The 17,576-nt window shown below is 33.1% G+C and overlaps 1 protein-coding gene across 1 annotated transcript in view; it reads left to right on the top strand.

The window, feature by feature from the left end:
* LOC118733982 (allatostatin-A receptor-like) overlaps positions 1-17,576 on the top strand; it is a gene marked incomplete in the record, with an annotated part of 226,522 nt that overhangs the window by 38,993 nt on the left and 169,953 nt on the right. The window contains 1 exon segment of the mRNA XM_036463646.1: positions 179-329. Coding sequence (XP_036319539.1) covers positions 179-329 — 151 coding nt within the window.

The following is a 17,576-nucleotide window of genomic DNA, read 5'->3' as shown; positions in this document are numbered from 1 at the left end:
GCCCTCCATGTATATTCATGCACACGTCAAGTGTCCACAATATTCTTACTCGATATTTATTTAGTTCTTATACTTTTTCACACTTTGCTCTTTGAACGTGAAGCGCTGTTCATGCTCCTTAGGCGTCAGATTAAAATGTCACTCAAATATGCGCTAATAATCTTCATTTTTCTTGCAGGGCCATCATTTGCGCCTGGGTGCTCATTGTGACATCAGCTATTCCGGTGGCGTTATCACACTCAGTTCAGCTCTACTATTTTAAAGGACGCAACTACACAGCGTGTGTGTTCTCATCGCATGAAGAAATCTGGAATCTTGTAGCGTTTCAGGTAATTTAAAAATTCGTACACGTGACACATACTATGATTTTACACAAATGTAAAGCCGTCCTTATTTGTTTTTAATTTAAACACTTCTTTATCATGCATAGTTTTCAAGCCTGTTCTGTTACAAAAAATTAAGCTACAAATGAAGAAAATCAATAGATAAATAAGAATGGAATGAGTGGTGAAATGAAATTGCGCAAGGATTTTTTGTATGAAATATGAGCAAAAAAGACTGTTACCCTGGTGTACATGGCGTATGCGTAACATTATTTTCTGTAATTTTTCATACCCAAAATTTGTTTGGCATTTCCATTTGACCACTCATTCCTTGCTTATTTATCCATTGAATTTATGGATGTCGATGGCAAAAATACATAGATGTTTTTCCTTCCATCGATGCATCGAAACTTACATAGATATATGTCGATGCATCGTAGAGCGTGCATCGATACCCATAGAGTTTTCCTCTACTATGGAATTAAAACAAAACCAATTTCAAACAAATTAAATTTTTTATAGTACATTCGCACTGCACTGAAATCTGTTATTTCGCGAAATCTTTGGAAATCCAGGTGGATTTCCCATTTATTTTTATGATTTCGATTTCTTGGATTTCAATCAATATCGAAATCTTCACTTTTGTAAAACGAACAAATCTTTAGATACTAAAAAGTTCAACCCTGCAGACTTTTTCATCTAAAATGTCAAAATTCTCTACATAAATAAGCGCACACAAACACACACGCTAATTAGAAAATGTCAACGACATCCAGAGAAAGCGCGGTGGAAACACTTAAACAGGTTTTTAAGATTTCGAGGTCGAAATCTCAGATTTAAGTGCGGTGGGAATGTAATATTATACTTATATATAATGGTGACTGAAACAAATGTTCACGTGTTTGTTTTATTTTATTTAAATATTCATTATTCATGCTTTAACCAAAACCATGTAAAACAGTATTTCAAACTTCACTACTCAACAATTTTTGACCAATTTTATTCACCAAGAATGAAATAAAACTTTTCGAATATCATAATGGTGTCTCTATGTCGGATCTAGTTTTTGAGATATCAGTGAAAATATGAAAAATTGTATTTGCAATCCTGTCGGTTTTATATCTGAGAGAGGTTTGTAAACGAGACTCCAACAAAAGTTTTTGCCTTCAAAGTCACAAATCACACAGCTAGTTTAGTTACTATAGAAAAAAACATGCAGAAAATGTAAGAAAAAACTCGTTTCAGATTTGACCATCTTGAAATCAGGAAAATGTTCGGACGATAAAAATCTAGCCACCCTTTGCTGAAGAGAATTTTATTAAAAACATTATATGACTACTAACGGAGCTATATGGTGTATTTTGGATTTTATAGACCGAGTTTTATGAAAAGTCCATAACTTAAAATTTTCTCACACATAAGTCTTTTGAGTAAAATTAAAAAAAAAATTGTTATAAATTTAAAATCGTTTGTTTAATTTGATTAAAAAACAGCGTTTAACATTCTTTTGTGCATTCTTTATACACCTGTGTAGAATCCCAAACGATTAAGTAATATGATAGGCTCAAAGATGGTTTAATAAAAAAAAAGCTTTGCAAATGCGTTTGATAAGAAGGTGGCTATTTTAGTACATATTGTAATTCACGAAATTTTATCCTACAAACCATTAAGGGCCGTTTATACACTGACGGTTTAACTCTCATTCGGCCGAATTTGTGTTAACCCCCACTAAGAAAAGGGAACTAAGCGAATGAAACATGAGACCACAGTTTACATTTATTTGAAGAAAACTAGGTATTAACCCCTCGGTAGCAGCAAAAACCTCAACTACCGAGAAATCTTTAAAATGTTTTACAATGCAATGAAATGCACAATAGGGGTATTCTCGGAGTCTTGCAAAGCCCTTGCTCAGTGCACGGATTGCACGATAAAATCCGGGTTTCCTATGGGACAGCTTTGCAAACCGTGCACCGTACAAGAGCTTTGCCAGACTGCGAGAATACCCCTAATGTCTCTCAAAATTCAACATAAGAGAGATGAACAGGGTAAAAAGTTTAATGCTGGTGAACAAATTTACCTTTTACTACTACTACCTTTAACTACCTTTTGTATTTCGCTAACTTTGTTTCCCGTATTATTGTCCAACAATCGCCTCGTCAAGTTTTCCATACTTAATTAGAATGCACTAATTTCATAAAATATTTTAAGCTTTGATATAATTCCAACTTATGGCATGTGAATGGATTCGTTTTTGTAGAACTCTTAGATTTAAACCACTATCCGAGGCCATTTACTGAACGGAAAACTTTGCAATTTAAATTTTCTTCTTAAAAAAAATCGCTTTTAGATACATTTTCAAGCGCGAGTTGAGCCAAAATATTTTTTTGGATGTCATGAAATAGATAAAATTTTATAACTTCAATGGCAAAACCAAATTTTTTCCATGCATATGTATGTATGTGTAGTATATTTCAGTATTAAACCCGGCCCTGTTAAGATGTTTCTTAAAAATTATGTTAGTTTTTGATTTTTGAATTTTCCGCAATGTAGAAAATCAGAAAAATAAAATCGAAAATACATCCAATAGCTGCGTTGGTAGGCTTCAAATTTGTTTAGTATGATTTTCTCTAGCATGGGGTGGCTAACTTTGATTCGTCCGAACTTTATTCATATGTAGCTGATTTCAAAAATGTCTATTAAAAGTTGCCAAACATGTAGTATTTACTTAAAATAATATTTATTTTCGAATAAATTGGTACCTCACGTAATGCAATGGCATAAAAGTTGTCAAAAAATTATGCAATTTCAGCAAAAAGACGGCCTTGAATTTATATATGTAAGTATGTACCTGACTTTCAGATTTCGTGACCAGTGTGGCTAAGGAATTCGTCAATATTTACTAAAAATTGGTATATTTATACAATGGGTCTTAAGCTAAAAATTTATTTTTCATACAATTTTATGAAAATGGTCGTGGCATCACCCAGTTGTACAATATATGTGTATCTGAAAACTACTTGACCGATCACGACCGAATTTGATATACACATTATGCTTAGCCTCCTTAAGCACCTTTCGGACAGAAACCACGCTCTCCACCCACATACCGGTAATTTCAAAAAACTCAAAGCCAGCTATATTTTAGGGAGAATAGGTTTTGTCCGATTTCAAAAATATTCAAGGAGGTACTTAAGGAGGCTAAGCGTAATGTGTATATCAAATTTGTCCAATATAGGTTAAGTTGTTTTTGAGATACGTGTATATTATATAAGTGGGCGGTACCACTCTCATTTTCCTAAAATTGTATGAAAAATAAATTTTTTGCTTAAGAGCCATTGTATATATAATTTTTTTTTTTTTAATATTGACGAATTCCTTGGCACACTGGTCACGAAATCTGAAAGTCCGGTACATACACATATAAATTCAAGGCAGTATTTTTCTGAAATCGTATAACTTTTTGAAAGTTTTTATGCAATTGCTTTAGGGAGGTACCAATATGTTCGAAAGTAAATATTATTTTAAGTAAATACTACATGTTTGGCAACTTTTAAATAAATTTTTTAAATCAGCGATGGTTAAAGTTGAAGAAATTAAGAAAAATAGGCACTTATTAAAATTTAACCGATGGAAATTTCCAACAAGGAATGTCTAACAATATATTGTTATACATCATTTTAAAGGTAACATGTTTGGTTTTTAAAATCGGATGAAAAATAGTCAATCTGTTAATAGATAAGTGCATCAAGAAGGTTATGTGCGTTTTTTTTTTTTTAGTTTTTTTCGAAAACACGATCAAATAGAATTTCAAGAAAAGTAGTTTTTAGATCCAAAAATATTTATCTAAAAACTGATGGACAAATTTTTTGGATCCATTTTAATGCGAACTGTGTAGGAGCCGTTGCAAACAGCTTAGAATCCTCAATCAACTAAACGCGTTTTCAATCTGTTTTCGATGTCGGTCCAAACATGGTATGTATTAACAAGAACCTATTTGCTTGATCGTAGCCACACAGCATTAAGACAATCATTAAGTAGAGAGGACTAAGTGGTACGTGATAGATCTCGTTCAAGGACCGGTAGAAAATGGCCTGGTGACTTTAAGCCAACTATTCGTTTGCAATGTTCTGGCGGAATGCCGCCTTATACATATATGACATACATAGGACCGGTTGTTTCAAGTCTGGTTAACACAAATCGGAGGTATAAGCTACGGTTAAATACAGCGACTGCTTTGTCGATCACATGTTATATCTATGACGTCGAAAACGTCGATAACGATGTTTAACTGGGAGGTAGTGATAATCAGAAATCGAACAACCGGCCCATAGTAAATGTTTAAATTTACATGAGAATTATCCTTTACTTATAGAAACGCATCGCAAGAGCTAAACACTCTCACATATTCTTCAGCTCGTGGCTTTTGATGTTTATTAACATCCTTCGAAAATACATTTCTTACTCTTGGAAGTGCTCTTCATGCATTCATAAGTGTCGCTCACTTGACTTACAAAATAAAGTCTAACTTATGTACTTAAAGCCTTAAGGAGATGATAACTATAACTACTTCAACGCACACTAATCGTTAGCAACACTCCAAAACATAGCGGAAAAATAAAGCTTTTCAAATCATATTAATGTACTTCAAATAGATTAACTCGAATAGCTACTTCAGTAGAGATGCGATCAAGTACTAGTTGCTGATACGCCATGGCGTACCTACTTTTGGTACAATACAAGAGCAGTTGTATGATATGATATGAGCCAATGATACTTAGGCGGCATAATAGCTTACACCATACTCGTACTAACAAATCTGCCGCTAATACATATCAGCGTATTAAGCGTATCGTTGGCGACGCTGCATTATCTTCACAACTGTTGCGCTGTTGGTGTATTTCACAGGATATTTGTAAATAATTTTGAATTTATCTATCAACATAAAAATGTGACATAGCCTTCCATTGGAGTGGATTGTTTGTTAAAAGCGGCTTCAATGCTTAACACAGCAATTATTTGCGCTCGATTGCACAATCCTCCAGCTGTGAAGAGCAAAAATTTAGTAAAATCAAAGTAAAGCAGAAGCACGCAGAGCAGCATTTCTCGAACAGCGCTACATACAGTGATGTAAAAATTATGGAAACATGCAAAAAAAATTAAATTTATTTCTTTTTACGAGTTTTCTTTTTTAAAGAATAGGTTCGCAATTAAAGTTAATATACATTTTTTCGAAAAATCTAGTCTGGAAAATATCGGCAAGCCTACCTTGTGTGCCTCGCTAGACCTTAAAAATTTCAAGATACAAAAAACTGAATCGATTTTTTACCAACCCGTCAATATGCTTCAAATACTGCTAAAAATATCCGCCTTGCAGGAGTAAGCCTTCTCTTTTATATTTTCAAGCAATAGTAGTGGCTACAATTGAATCGTTGATTTCGAAAACCGTACAAGTCCAAAATTAGCGTTCCGTGAAAATCAATAAAATCCTTTTAACGCTGAAACTACTTGCCAGAGGACTTCCAATGGCAGATGAAAATGTGGTATGGACTTGTGTTTATGAACTTAACTTGTTCATAAAAAAGGAACAAGTGAAAATTTTTTAAATTATTTAATTAGAGTGTTCACAAGATGCCGTAAGCGCCGTAATGTTATAAAATCACAAAATTGTTCAGTGCAAAATAAAGGTTAAAATACTTTTAGAGGATTTGTAGCTACCCCAAAGCCGATAGAAAATATATAAATAGCTCTAATTATACCCTATGAACCCGTTAAAACCATTTCAACCGTTATTTTATATTGACAAATTTTACGATTTTGAGGCAATACGACGCTTACAACATCTTGGAAATACCCTTAATATTTATTCAAAGCAGATTTTTTTCATTAATCGGAAGAGGTTCTTTAGATTCTTGTATTCGTTGTACAATTCAAAATTATTGGAGCCAAAACCATCTATATACTCCGACGTTTTCACATATTCCGGATTTGAACTTTCATATAGAAACTGCCTATCGTTTTACACAAAAGGCGCTTGTTTCTTGGAACCGGTACCTCGAGTGCTACACGATTTTTAATCAGGCTGATAGTTCTTAAAATCAATAATATCAGTCTATCGGATTTTGATAAATGGTTGCCTTTTCATGGAAGTCAATATTAAGGCCATATATTCTTCTGGAGTATAAATTCGATCAGGTTTTCTGAAATTCCGTTTTGCACAACCAAAATCCCGGTCGCAGTGCAAAAAGAAATTCTCCGTTATTAAAAAATGATTAAGTATTTAACTGAATAAATGATGACAGTTGGCCTTTCTCAATCGTGTCAGCAAATATTTTCAACTTGATTCAGATTGATTCTATTCTGAACAGCTTTGCTAAAGGATAAATATTTTTGTCACCCTTTACTTTATTTTCGTTTTATTTAATTTTTTATTTATTTTTTCAAATTATGTGCATTTTTATTCGAGCCGTCGCAGATAGGGGTATTTGGCCGATTTATGCGCCCAAAGTTATTTTTATGAATATTTCAACTCGAAATGTTTAGAAAAGACGTGATTTGACATATAGAATTGTAAATGTTTAAAATCAAGTAAATATAAGGGGAGGACGTTCAATTTTTCCATCAAAATAAGGAAAATAAAATTGCTTAACTTTTGACATCGTTAGACTCCATGTTGCCGGGGTCCGATTGTAGGAACACGCATATTTACGTGTTCGTCTCGGCGAGGAAATGGTTTATATCTAGATTAAAATATTAACAGAGTTCCCACCTGTTAAAAATTTTTGTTCAATTAGTTAAATGAATTGCTGCAATATGGGTGTCAATGGAAATGTGTTTGAAAAGACTTTATCTCTGAGCAACCACCCAATATTAACTTAAAACCGTCACGATCTTTCTAGAGAGCGAAAATTTATTTATACGCAGCGTTAGAATATTCTGTTTCCGGTCAATGGTGAGCGTTCGCTGTGCAAGTTAGAAAAGTGAGGGGGACTGGAAAATGTTATTTGGAATGTTCTCTATCGAAAGTGACTAATTTTTTAAGTTTTCTCCAAAATTTTGTCAAATTGGTTTTTGGCCGCCTAAGTCGTTCAAATACCCCTATGTGCGTCGGGTTGGATCATAGGATTCTGTTTTACGTGAAATTACCGGCGGTACTATCATCCCTGAAATGTTTCTAACTCAGACTTTTTATTGAATATGTTTACAATTCCGAGCAACAATTTACTGAAATTTATCTCACAAAAACCATATAAGTAAAAATTCTAAACTTTGCACAAAAATTAACAAAATTCGACAAAGTTCCATCTATATTTTGAGCATTTTAATAAGACTTCTTAGAAGCATTCTGAGTGTGCAATATTGTAGCCCATTCAACTTTAGTATAACATAGTGCAAATTTTCATGTGAAAAAATTCAATGAAACTCAATAAAATTGGCCTGCAGCGCCTTCTAGCGTAGACCCAATAAAAAACAAACTTCAAAGATGAATTCCTTCCTCGTATCAAAAACCTTTATTAGGATTAAATCAGGGATATCTTGCTTATTTGATCTAAACTCGAAAAAAGCTATGAATGTAGTATTATTGGCTCCTAAAACTATCACTTGCAATTAGTTTCAATTTAAGCTTTCGCACAGTGGAATATAATACTTTGGCGCTTACATCTTTCCCAGGTGTTTAGATGAGCTTCTCCTCCCATTTGTGGTTTTATGAGAAACTTTTTCAAGGCATAAATACACTCAGAGGTTTGTCATTGCCTGCCGAGGACCGACCGCTGTCAGAAAAAGTCTTATTATTTAGATGTTGCTCGTACGAGGATTCGAACCCAAATCCTACGGGATGGTAGTACGCGTCTCTAACCTCTCAGCCACAGGTTTCCAATGATACCTTTTAAAGTGTAAGTGGTATGAACGAAAGTGAATAAAAAATGTTTTCGGCAACAATTTCCAATTTTATCCAATGTTCATATATGTGCATATGTTTATGTATGTGTGTATGCATATCCTTTACTTTGACACTTTGTCTTTAATGGCGCCGGAAGTATGTTTGCCGAATAGCCAACTTGTTCGCAGGCTAAATAAATATCCGTTGCTGGGGAAATGAAACAGAACGGGGCTAATACATACTTATATAGTACAAATCTATGTATAAGTACATATATATGTATGAAAGCATGGGCAATTATAGTTGTATGCATGTATAATGTAAGTTAGGTACCCTGTAGGGAACTCAACTATAAATTCACAGTTTTTCAACTAGGGGTGACTACGCCTCGACTACTTTATATTGCATTCAACTGACTACTTTTACATGATGATGTCGCAAAAAAAATCAGTTTTCAGCTAACTACAAACCGGTTAATAATAAGTTCACTTGTAGTGTGCCAATTAATAGATGTACTCACGATTTTTATACTTCTTTTAGGTTAATTATTATCTGCATGATAACTATTTAGTTAGCATAAATTGAGACTTCTAAAGATTCGCTTTTAACATATTTACATACAAATGTAACATACATACATATATATACATACATATATAAGCATGTATTTTTTGGCTATCTATCTTCTATCTATATACTTATTTCTAAAAGGTATTTTTCTGTTACCAAACGATATCTTCTTTAATATTTGATCTAATTTATTGAATGAAGTGGGGAAGCTCGCGTTCATGCACGGAGAGAAATGCTTGGGATAACGTGTCAATTTCACTATTGTTACTAAGATATTAAATGCGATATCCATTTGGGATAGACACGGTAACAAATCTTATTTCTACTCCATAAAAATTCAGATGATCCCTGAACAATATTGTTTTGTTCTTGCTTTATTGATATGGGAGACCGATTTATGGATGTGGTATCAATATTAAATGTTTTACTTTACCAATATCATATTAACGAGCAATTTCACTTAGTTACCTCCGTCTCGCTTTTTTGTTTATGCTAGAATATAAATAGAAATTTGTTCGTTTTTGTTCTATTGCTATCTGCCTCTTGCAACTGCGAACCATATTCAGTGGCAGTGCTTTTCAAACAGCAGCAATACCTATTGAACCCACGTGATAGAGATTCTCGTTATTACTGACCATCGTTTTTTACCGATAGTATTGATGAACCATATCGGTATATCGATATCGAATTTATTTATTTTACATACATAAAGAAACATACAAATAGTATGTCGGACTATATAATAAGAAAGGGGGTTAGAAGTTATTCATAAAATAACATTTCAATAAAATTATTCAATCCTTGAATAAAGAAATTCATTTTTTTTCAATAAAATACATATGAGTAACTCAAACTTTAAACATTTTTATGGTTTCGTAAAGGCCGGTCCACATAGAACTTTCGCGCTGGCTTTGGCGTTGGCGTTCGCTTGAAAGGACGCACGTTAAAAGTATGCTTGCTACAATGAACGCTTGGCAGCGAAAGCTTTGGCCACTAAATTAACATACTAACGACAGATAAATTAATACTTCATATCAATAATTGAATGAAAAATTATAATTCTAGCCCGTATTTGGTTAACAAAAAAAAATATTTCACATAGTTTTATTCATGTGCATCAGCTAACGAACTACGCACGCGAAAAGATGAGAGTTGGCCAACCTTCTGCTTTGTGTTGGCATTAGCGTTGCCAAATTTTGGCTATGTGGATGGCTGCATTTAAATTCATGTATTCATAGTCAGCTGTTGAAGCGACGCCAACGCAAACGCAACGCTAAATTTGTATGTGGACGGGCCTTAACTATTGTAGCCTTTCAAAACTTCAAGAACCAACCAAAAAAAAACTGACATGCTGGAAAACGTCAAATGAGTTATAATTTCATCATACTTCCATTTTAATATTTCCTTGGAATTTATGTGTGGATTATCAAAAAATCAAATATTGTCGCACTGTTTTGATCATTAAGTTATACCACAACCATAGCAATTAAATGTTCCGATAAAACGTGCGCGCAGACTTGTAAACGATTATTTGTGGCATACTATAACACCAGCTCTGAAGTATTTTACTACGTTATGCCTAAGGCGTTATGGTTTTGGTACCTCTAATTTGGCCTTGACTATGCCAAAAGAAACCGATTACAGTGAAACCCGCTTAAGTACCCCCCGCTTAAGTACCTAACCCGCTTAAGTAACCAAAATTTTTGGACACCGTGAATTTTTTAATATAATCTGAAGAAAATCCCTCTCTTAAGTACCTCCCCGCTTATTTATCCATTCCGCCTAAGTACCTCATTTTTTCGTGCCTCATTTACAATTTTACTTATTATTTTCCCCTTTTAAGTGCTCTTTTAAAATTCCTTAAAATATTTACATATTTTGAAATTCAGTAGCAGCGCTACACACCTTCGGTAAAAAAAATTCTAAAAAATCAACGGTAACTTTTAGTCACTTCAAACTTGCACATTATTACACTAATATTGAATGGGCTATAAAACTGTACTCAAAATACACTTCTGAGAAAAAAGTTTGAAACTATGATGCATTTTTTTTAAGTATTCTACAAAATCTTAAGCTTAGGTTTATATGGTATTTGTTAGGGAATGAACTGCATTTTAATTGATTGAAAAATCTTAAAAGTTAATAAATAAACATAAGTGGCAAACAATATCATTTTGAATTTGGTAAAAAATGATACTCCAACTTTGACTTTTTAAACAATTTAATTCTTGTAAAAATGGCATACCATTGCACTAAATATTTTTTTTTAAATAAAGTTTTTCTTTACTTGTTTATGTGTTTAAATAATGCTACGGGTTTGGTTTTAAACTATGTATACTTCATTAAATGTTGTTATTCAAGTATTTATGTAAGTTGACAAGAAGATGAAACTATATCAGTAATTATGTTCGCTTAAGTACCCGCATCGAGGTACGTAAGCGGGTTCTTTTAAGTACCCAACCCGCCTAAGTACCTCAAAAAGCTGACATTTTTCGTGAGGTACTTAAGCGGGTTTTACTGTATATTAAAAAATATTGTTTGTGCATTTCTTAGTCGCCTAAAACTAGGATTTTACGAAAAAGTTTCAGGCGCAATGTTTAGCAACTAGGCAGCGCAGGTCGCTTGATGAGTTCCAGCGCGGGAGCTCGCTAACAAATTTGTTCTATTATGACATGCGTCTTCTCTATGTTATTTATTCTGTGGCTCTACCTCTTCGATACTATCGATAGTCTGAAAACGTTGATAACTTACTTACTTACTTACTTACTTGACAAATATATACATGGATATTATATTCACACTAAATTTGTGTTTTACGAATATGGAGTATTGATACCACATCTATGAGAAATGTATGCTTTATTAATGTGTGTATTGCTATATTGACAAATATAAGCTATTAATCTCTTATTGATATCACATCCATAACTATTGATGGGACAGGATTATCAATTTTTTATGGGCGCGGCATCCATTTTTATGGATTTGGTATCCACAGATTTCTCTCCGTGTGCGCAAAATAGTCAAGTTGTTCTAATTTAGTTATTTATAAAAAAAATGGGTTTTAAAAACGCCATATCTGCCATAATACGCCATCAAATTGAATGTTTGAAAGCTTCACGGCTTCACTGATGTAAAAATAAAAAAATTTTAATAGGGTTGTCACCCGCTTAAAATTTTAGCGACTAAATATATAGATATTGAATAAAAATTTGCATTGCTTTCAGCGAATGAAAGGCATTTAAATGCAAACTATCTAAAAATAATAATCATTACATGCATCTATATATATATATTTTTTTAAGTTATTTTCCTGTTACCAAACGATATCTCCTTTAAAATTTTTCATTTAGAAGGAAAGAAGTTCACGAAATATGCACAACTTCTCCGTATCTCGGACCTCACTGTGGGATGAGATTCCGATGATTACCAAAGAAGCACTAAGCGTAGTACTTGCTTGTAGTACATGCAAATCAATAATAACAACACTCCCCAGTTTTATTCAGCAGAGATTTTATTTCAAAAAATGATGATTGCAAAAAAAATTTAATGAGCATATTATTTCCAATCTGTTACTTGGTGAGGGAATGATTTACCTCAGCTCAAGTTCTGTTCAACAATATGTGAGCAACGATCAATTATATCCTATAGAATTTTTGAACTCCCTGAATCCGTCGGATTTACCACCCCATAAATTAATTTTCCAGTCATGCATTTTCAATTAGTATGAAAACATTGCCCGGTAAAGGTAGCCTTTGCTATGACAATCAATTAAGCACAAGCTCACGCTTCAAAGGGCTGGGTTGTATCTACCACAGTGATGCTCAAAACAGCGCCCGCCGGCGGATCTCTTCAAAGCTCACTGTAGATTTTATATGGACGCACACAGAGTAAAAGCTCTCTCTGTGCATCCCTGATCTACCAGAACCTGTTTTTTTCGTATGGGCGCTATGCGTTTCTTTTCAAGAGTTCGTTGTTTTAACGATATTTATATATGTATTCAAGAACCTTTCAACCAAAATAAGAATGACCACATCTAAAATTCACTCTAAAAAGTATATGTAAAACTACTACAGAACAGTGTTTATTTTTCAACCAGAATCTATGTAAATATACGCATAAGATGTTCAAGATTTGATTTTGAACATGAGATGTTTAGAATATACACATGAAATGTTTAAAATTGCAAAAATTTTGAAAGTCAAAATACATTTACTACTGATCTCTAATAAACATTAAGTGCTCATATATACTTAATTTTAAACATTTTATGTGTAATTTTGCCGTACGCGACGAATTTGGTATGTAACAACAAATAGCCAGTGTTTAATTGTTTTACACGGAATCCCACACATTTTCAATTAATTTCAACTTCACGCTCAGTGCCTACATACATATGTATGTATTAGCACTTTAGGCATTTCAGATCTTTAAATTTGTACTTTTTTGTGACTTTGCGTTGGATTCTAACACAAAGAGAAACACAGTTTTCAATTGCTTTAAATTCTACAGAATTTTTTCTTTCGTTTGGTACCCATATTTTTGTTTTACATTGCACTGAATTTATTAAATAAGTTTTGGAATTAATCATATCTTTGATATTATAAAGTCTTTTAAAAAACCATGACGTGAGGGAAATGCCCATTTATATGCATTTAATTATATATAATATAAGGTAGACTTTTATACAAAAATTTAAATATGAATAAACAAAATGAATATAGATAAAACTAGTGGAAATAAGGCGCTTCATTTATTTCTGCCACTAGTATTATGAACTTCTTTGAACCAGAAAATTAACTTTTGACTTAATTTTTTTGCGTCAAGCTTTTTTCGACATAACTTATAGCGTTTTCTTCTCTCGAAAAAGGCCGCACTTATTCTGCCTGATCCGGCAAAAGTGCTGCCTTTTCAGCACTCAAATAAACGTGAGGGTGAGAGTTGCTTGTAAAAATACAATTATTTTCCGTATCAGAAGTGATTGTTTTGCTTTAAAATTACCAAAGACTTACAGGCCAAGTGAATGATTCAGCTTTATTAAGTTCTATAAATAAATTGTGATGGAGTAGTATAATTTCTGTTTCATTCTCATATAAAGAACGCAAAATTTTCTGAGGCTTCAGGGCAACGCAAAGCAAGAGTTCCCATATAAAAGGGCAGAACTTTTTTTGAGAAAAGAAAACACTATTAAGTTACTTCATCATATATGTACATGCTAAAGTATTACTAAATGCATATATATTTAATTACTGTCTTTCTTTTTGATACTTATGAAATAATTTTCACTTTAAATAAACAAGTACGTTCCAAGCCCATTTGATTATTATTTATTATATGATAGGAGAGCTTCTCAAACCATATTGATGAAACTTTTTCGATTTAAGTTGTTGAAAAATAATAAATATCTAAATCCCGGGACTAATCCCGGGATCCCGGGATTGAACCAACGACATCCCGAAAATCCCGGGATCGTAAAAATCGAAAAAATTAACATCCCTAATACATATATACATAATGGTTTTAAATTTTTGCTTTTTAACAAGATTTTGTGTCTAAAGTGAGAATTGTGAAATAATTTTATATATGCACATTAGGCTGCATCACCAAAAAAAGGTGCGGTTTTTCCGTCGGGATTAAAAAACCTAGTATATTTTACGACTTCTACCAAAATATTTCGGAAAAATATTAAGATTTTCGTTAGCTGGACCGGTTTGAAAATACCTCTAAAAATGGAGTTTTTATGAATAAAAATAGTTTCTTAAAGGATTTTTTGGGAAAAATCCCCTCAGATGACAAACCAGTTTAAGCTTAAAAAATCTACATAAAAATATTGAAAATTTTTGTCAGCGGAATCATAATAATGAGATTTTTGATGCTGTGTATTTAACTTTTTTCAAAGATTTGTGTAAGAAAAACTTGAATAACTGCTCCAAACCTGTACCGATATAGACTTATGAGGTATCAGTGGGAAAGTATTTTTTCACCCTCTTTATTTCTTTGCAAAAAACTCATTCACGTCCCAGTGTTTTCTTTATCAAATACCAACACATCTTAATTCAACATGGAATGACACTTGTTTATCTTACCTTCCTCTTTCATACCTTGAATGAGCTTATTCGTAAAGAAATTAGAAGGGTGAGAAAATACCTTACCAATGATACCTCATAAATCTAAATTAGTAAGGTTTTGGCTGAGTTATTGAAGTTTTTCTTCAACCAAAAATCTCATTATTATGATCCCGTAGAAAATTAAAAAAAAAAAATTACGCAAATTTTTCAAGCTTAAACTGTTTAGTTATTTTTTTTTCAAAAAATATTTAAAAAAAACTGTTTGTATTAATAAAAAACTAAATTTTTGGAGGTATTTTCAAATCGGTCCAGCTCACGCAAATCTTAATGTTTTTGCGAGATATTTTGGTGGTAGTCTTAAAATATAATAGATTTTATAATTCCAGTGGAAAACCAGTACCGCTTTTTTTTGTATGGGGAATGACGCAGTCTAATGTATGTACATACATACATACATATCCCCTCGATTGAGCCGTGCACGTTTTTGAAACCAATTAAAACTTAGCCGCAATAAATTGGCCAAAAGTTGGCTATTTTAGTAGTCGACTACGAAATTTCCGACAGGGTACACTACATGTGTGAGTATGTATGTATAAACATTTTTATATTATATGAATGTACGTATGCATGTATGTCATAAGCCTTTCAGTAACAGCAATTTTCCGTATTTACTCACGCGTTTCAAATGTGACAATGTAGTCATTGATATCACTGATACTTTTTACTTTCAATCCAAAGCTCGATGAAGTCCTAATCGCCTATTGCTGCTCTGTCCTCGATAACTGCGCACATCTGTGGACTTTTGAAAGAACAACATAAGTCTATTTTTCACGGACAAAAAAATAGCCTACGTTGGCAGAGAAATAAATTTCATTTAAAGGAAAACATTCAGTTGCTGAAAACAGAAACATTTTTTAAGGCTGTGAATGGCGATAAAATAATTTACTATTTCTCCTTGAAGGTTTTGTCGACATACGCTATTTTTTTCAGCGTGAAAGACAGAGTTAAGATGTTCTTTCAAATGTCCACAGATATAAAACATCCAACACCCACTTGCTGGCCCACTTATGTTTTCTCAGCCATTGGATGTGAGCTGAAACGCATCGTTGTTTGCCATGTTTGCGATATTTGTTCTGTTCTCTGTTGTCGAAAGGGTGAAACACATAACACGCACATAAATCTTGTAATACTTCTCTTGTTGACACAATGCATTTTCTTCTCACCATGGTTCTAGCGCTAACTCAAACAACTTTCTTGTATAAATATGTACATATGTATGTACGCGTGCTTGTTTTTTTATCCATATTTAATGTTACAAGCTGCTCAATTTATTGTAACATGTAACACTTTTTTCGACATCTAATTCAATTTTCAAACCATTTGTCACAGCTTAATTGTTTGAAGAGATAGAAATAGTCAGAGTCAAAACGAGTTCCCTTCTTCAGCCAAGTCCTTTTAATACATAATTAAACATTTAGAAATTTTAATTATATATGGCAATATTTGCGAATATCGGCGTGGTTGTAATATGCATATGTTTTAGGATCTGCTGAATGGCTTACTACGTATCTTATATCGCCGTTTAAAGTATAAAACCGCGTATCAACGAAATGCATTATCTTGATGTAAAACCGCGTATGTGAGGTCGCATACATTTTTTTTCTAGAGAGTAAAACCAGTCATATTTCAAAATGGTGCTCTTACGCGCTTCTGTACTTTAAACGACGATATATAAATAGGCAAACATGATTTCTTTACACCCCGCTTTACAGCTAAACCATATTTCTATGGTATAATGAATTATAAGTATAGATAGATGTGTTGATAAAAATAGTAACAACAACTAGTATCGCCGAAATTCGACATCCTTATTCACACACTTTTGAATTTTACTTGTCACCAATATTGACTTCTTTATGCGAATGACGATTTTGAAGTCCACCACTAAAATTTCTTCAGTAGCTTTCGAAATTAGACCGAGAAAGGAACTTCAATTTTCATTTATAAAAGATATACATATGTATCGGTATGTATATATAAGATGCCTAACGGTTTCTGACTGACTAAAATATTAAATATATACCAATTCAGACTATAACTATGATTTTCGATTATATTCGTCTGAGAGCCTTTCACAGATAAGCCATATGAGAATTTCAGTTTGTATGATTGACGTACGTTAGCGTAAGGGTTCCAGAAATAAGCGATATGAGAAGTTCAGTTTGAATGGGAGGTGCCACCCCGCCTTTTCTACTATCTACCCATTTTCTCTGTAAGTACGGTATTGATAACATATCGATGGCTGAATGGAAGATCGACCATACTCGGCAGCCAGTTGGAAAACGCCCTATCTCAGAAAATTTTTCAACAACGCTCTAGCTCAGAAAACTTTTCAAGAACGCCCTATTTCAGGATTTAATTGAAAAACGCCCTATCTAAGAATTTGGTTGAAGAACGCTCTATCTTAGCTGCCGATTCAGAAACACCCTACCTAATCAAATATTTTCGTTTAAGATAGGGCGTTTTTGAACCGAGTGTTAAGATAGGGCGTTATTCAACCAAATTCTTAGATAGGGTGTTTTTCAATAAAATTTTGAAATATGGCGTTTTTCAATCAAATTCTGAAGTAGGGCGTTTTTGAAAAGTTTTTTGAGATAGGGCGTTTTTGAACTGGCTGCCGAGGTAGGTCGATCTTCCGCTCAGCCATCGATATGATGCTGTATCAAAATTCAGGAC

This window comes from Rhagoletis pomonella, unplaced genomic scaffold, assembly GCF_013731165.1.
Source record: "Rhagoletis pomonella isolate Grant_MI unplaced genomic scaffold, Rhpom_1.0 Rhpom_scaffold_00002, whole genome shotgun sequence".
Classification (NCBI taxonomy): Eukaryota; Metazoa; Arthropoda; class Insecta; order Diptera; family Tephritidae; genus Rhagoletis; species Rhagoletis pomonella.
Note: the sequence above shows the minus strand (reverse complement) of the source record. Positions and strands in the feature narration are given on the sequence as shown.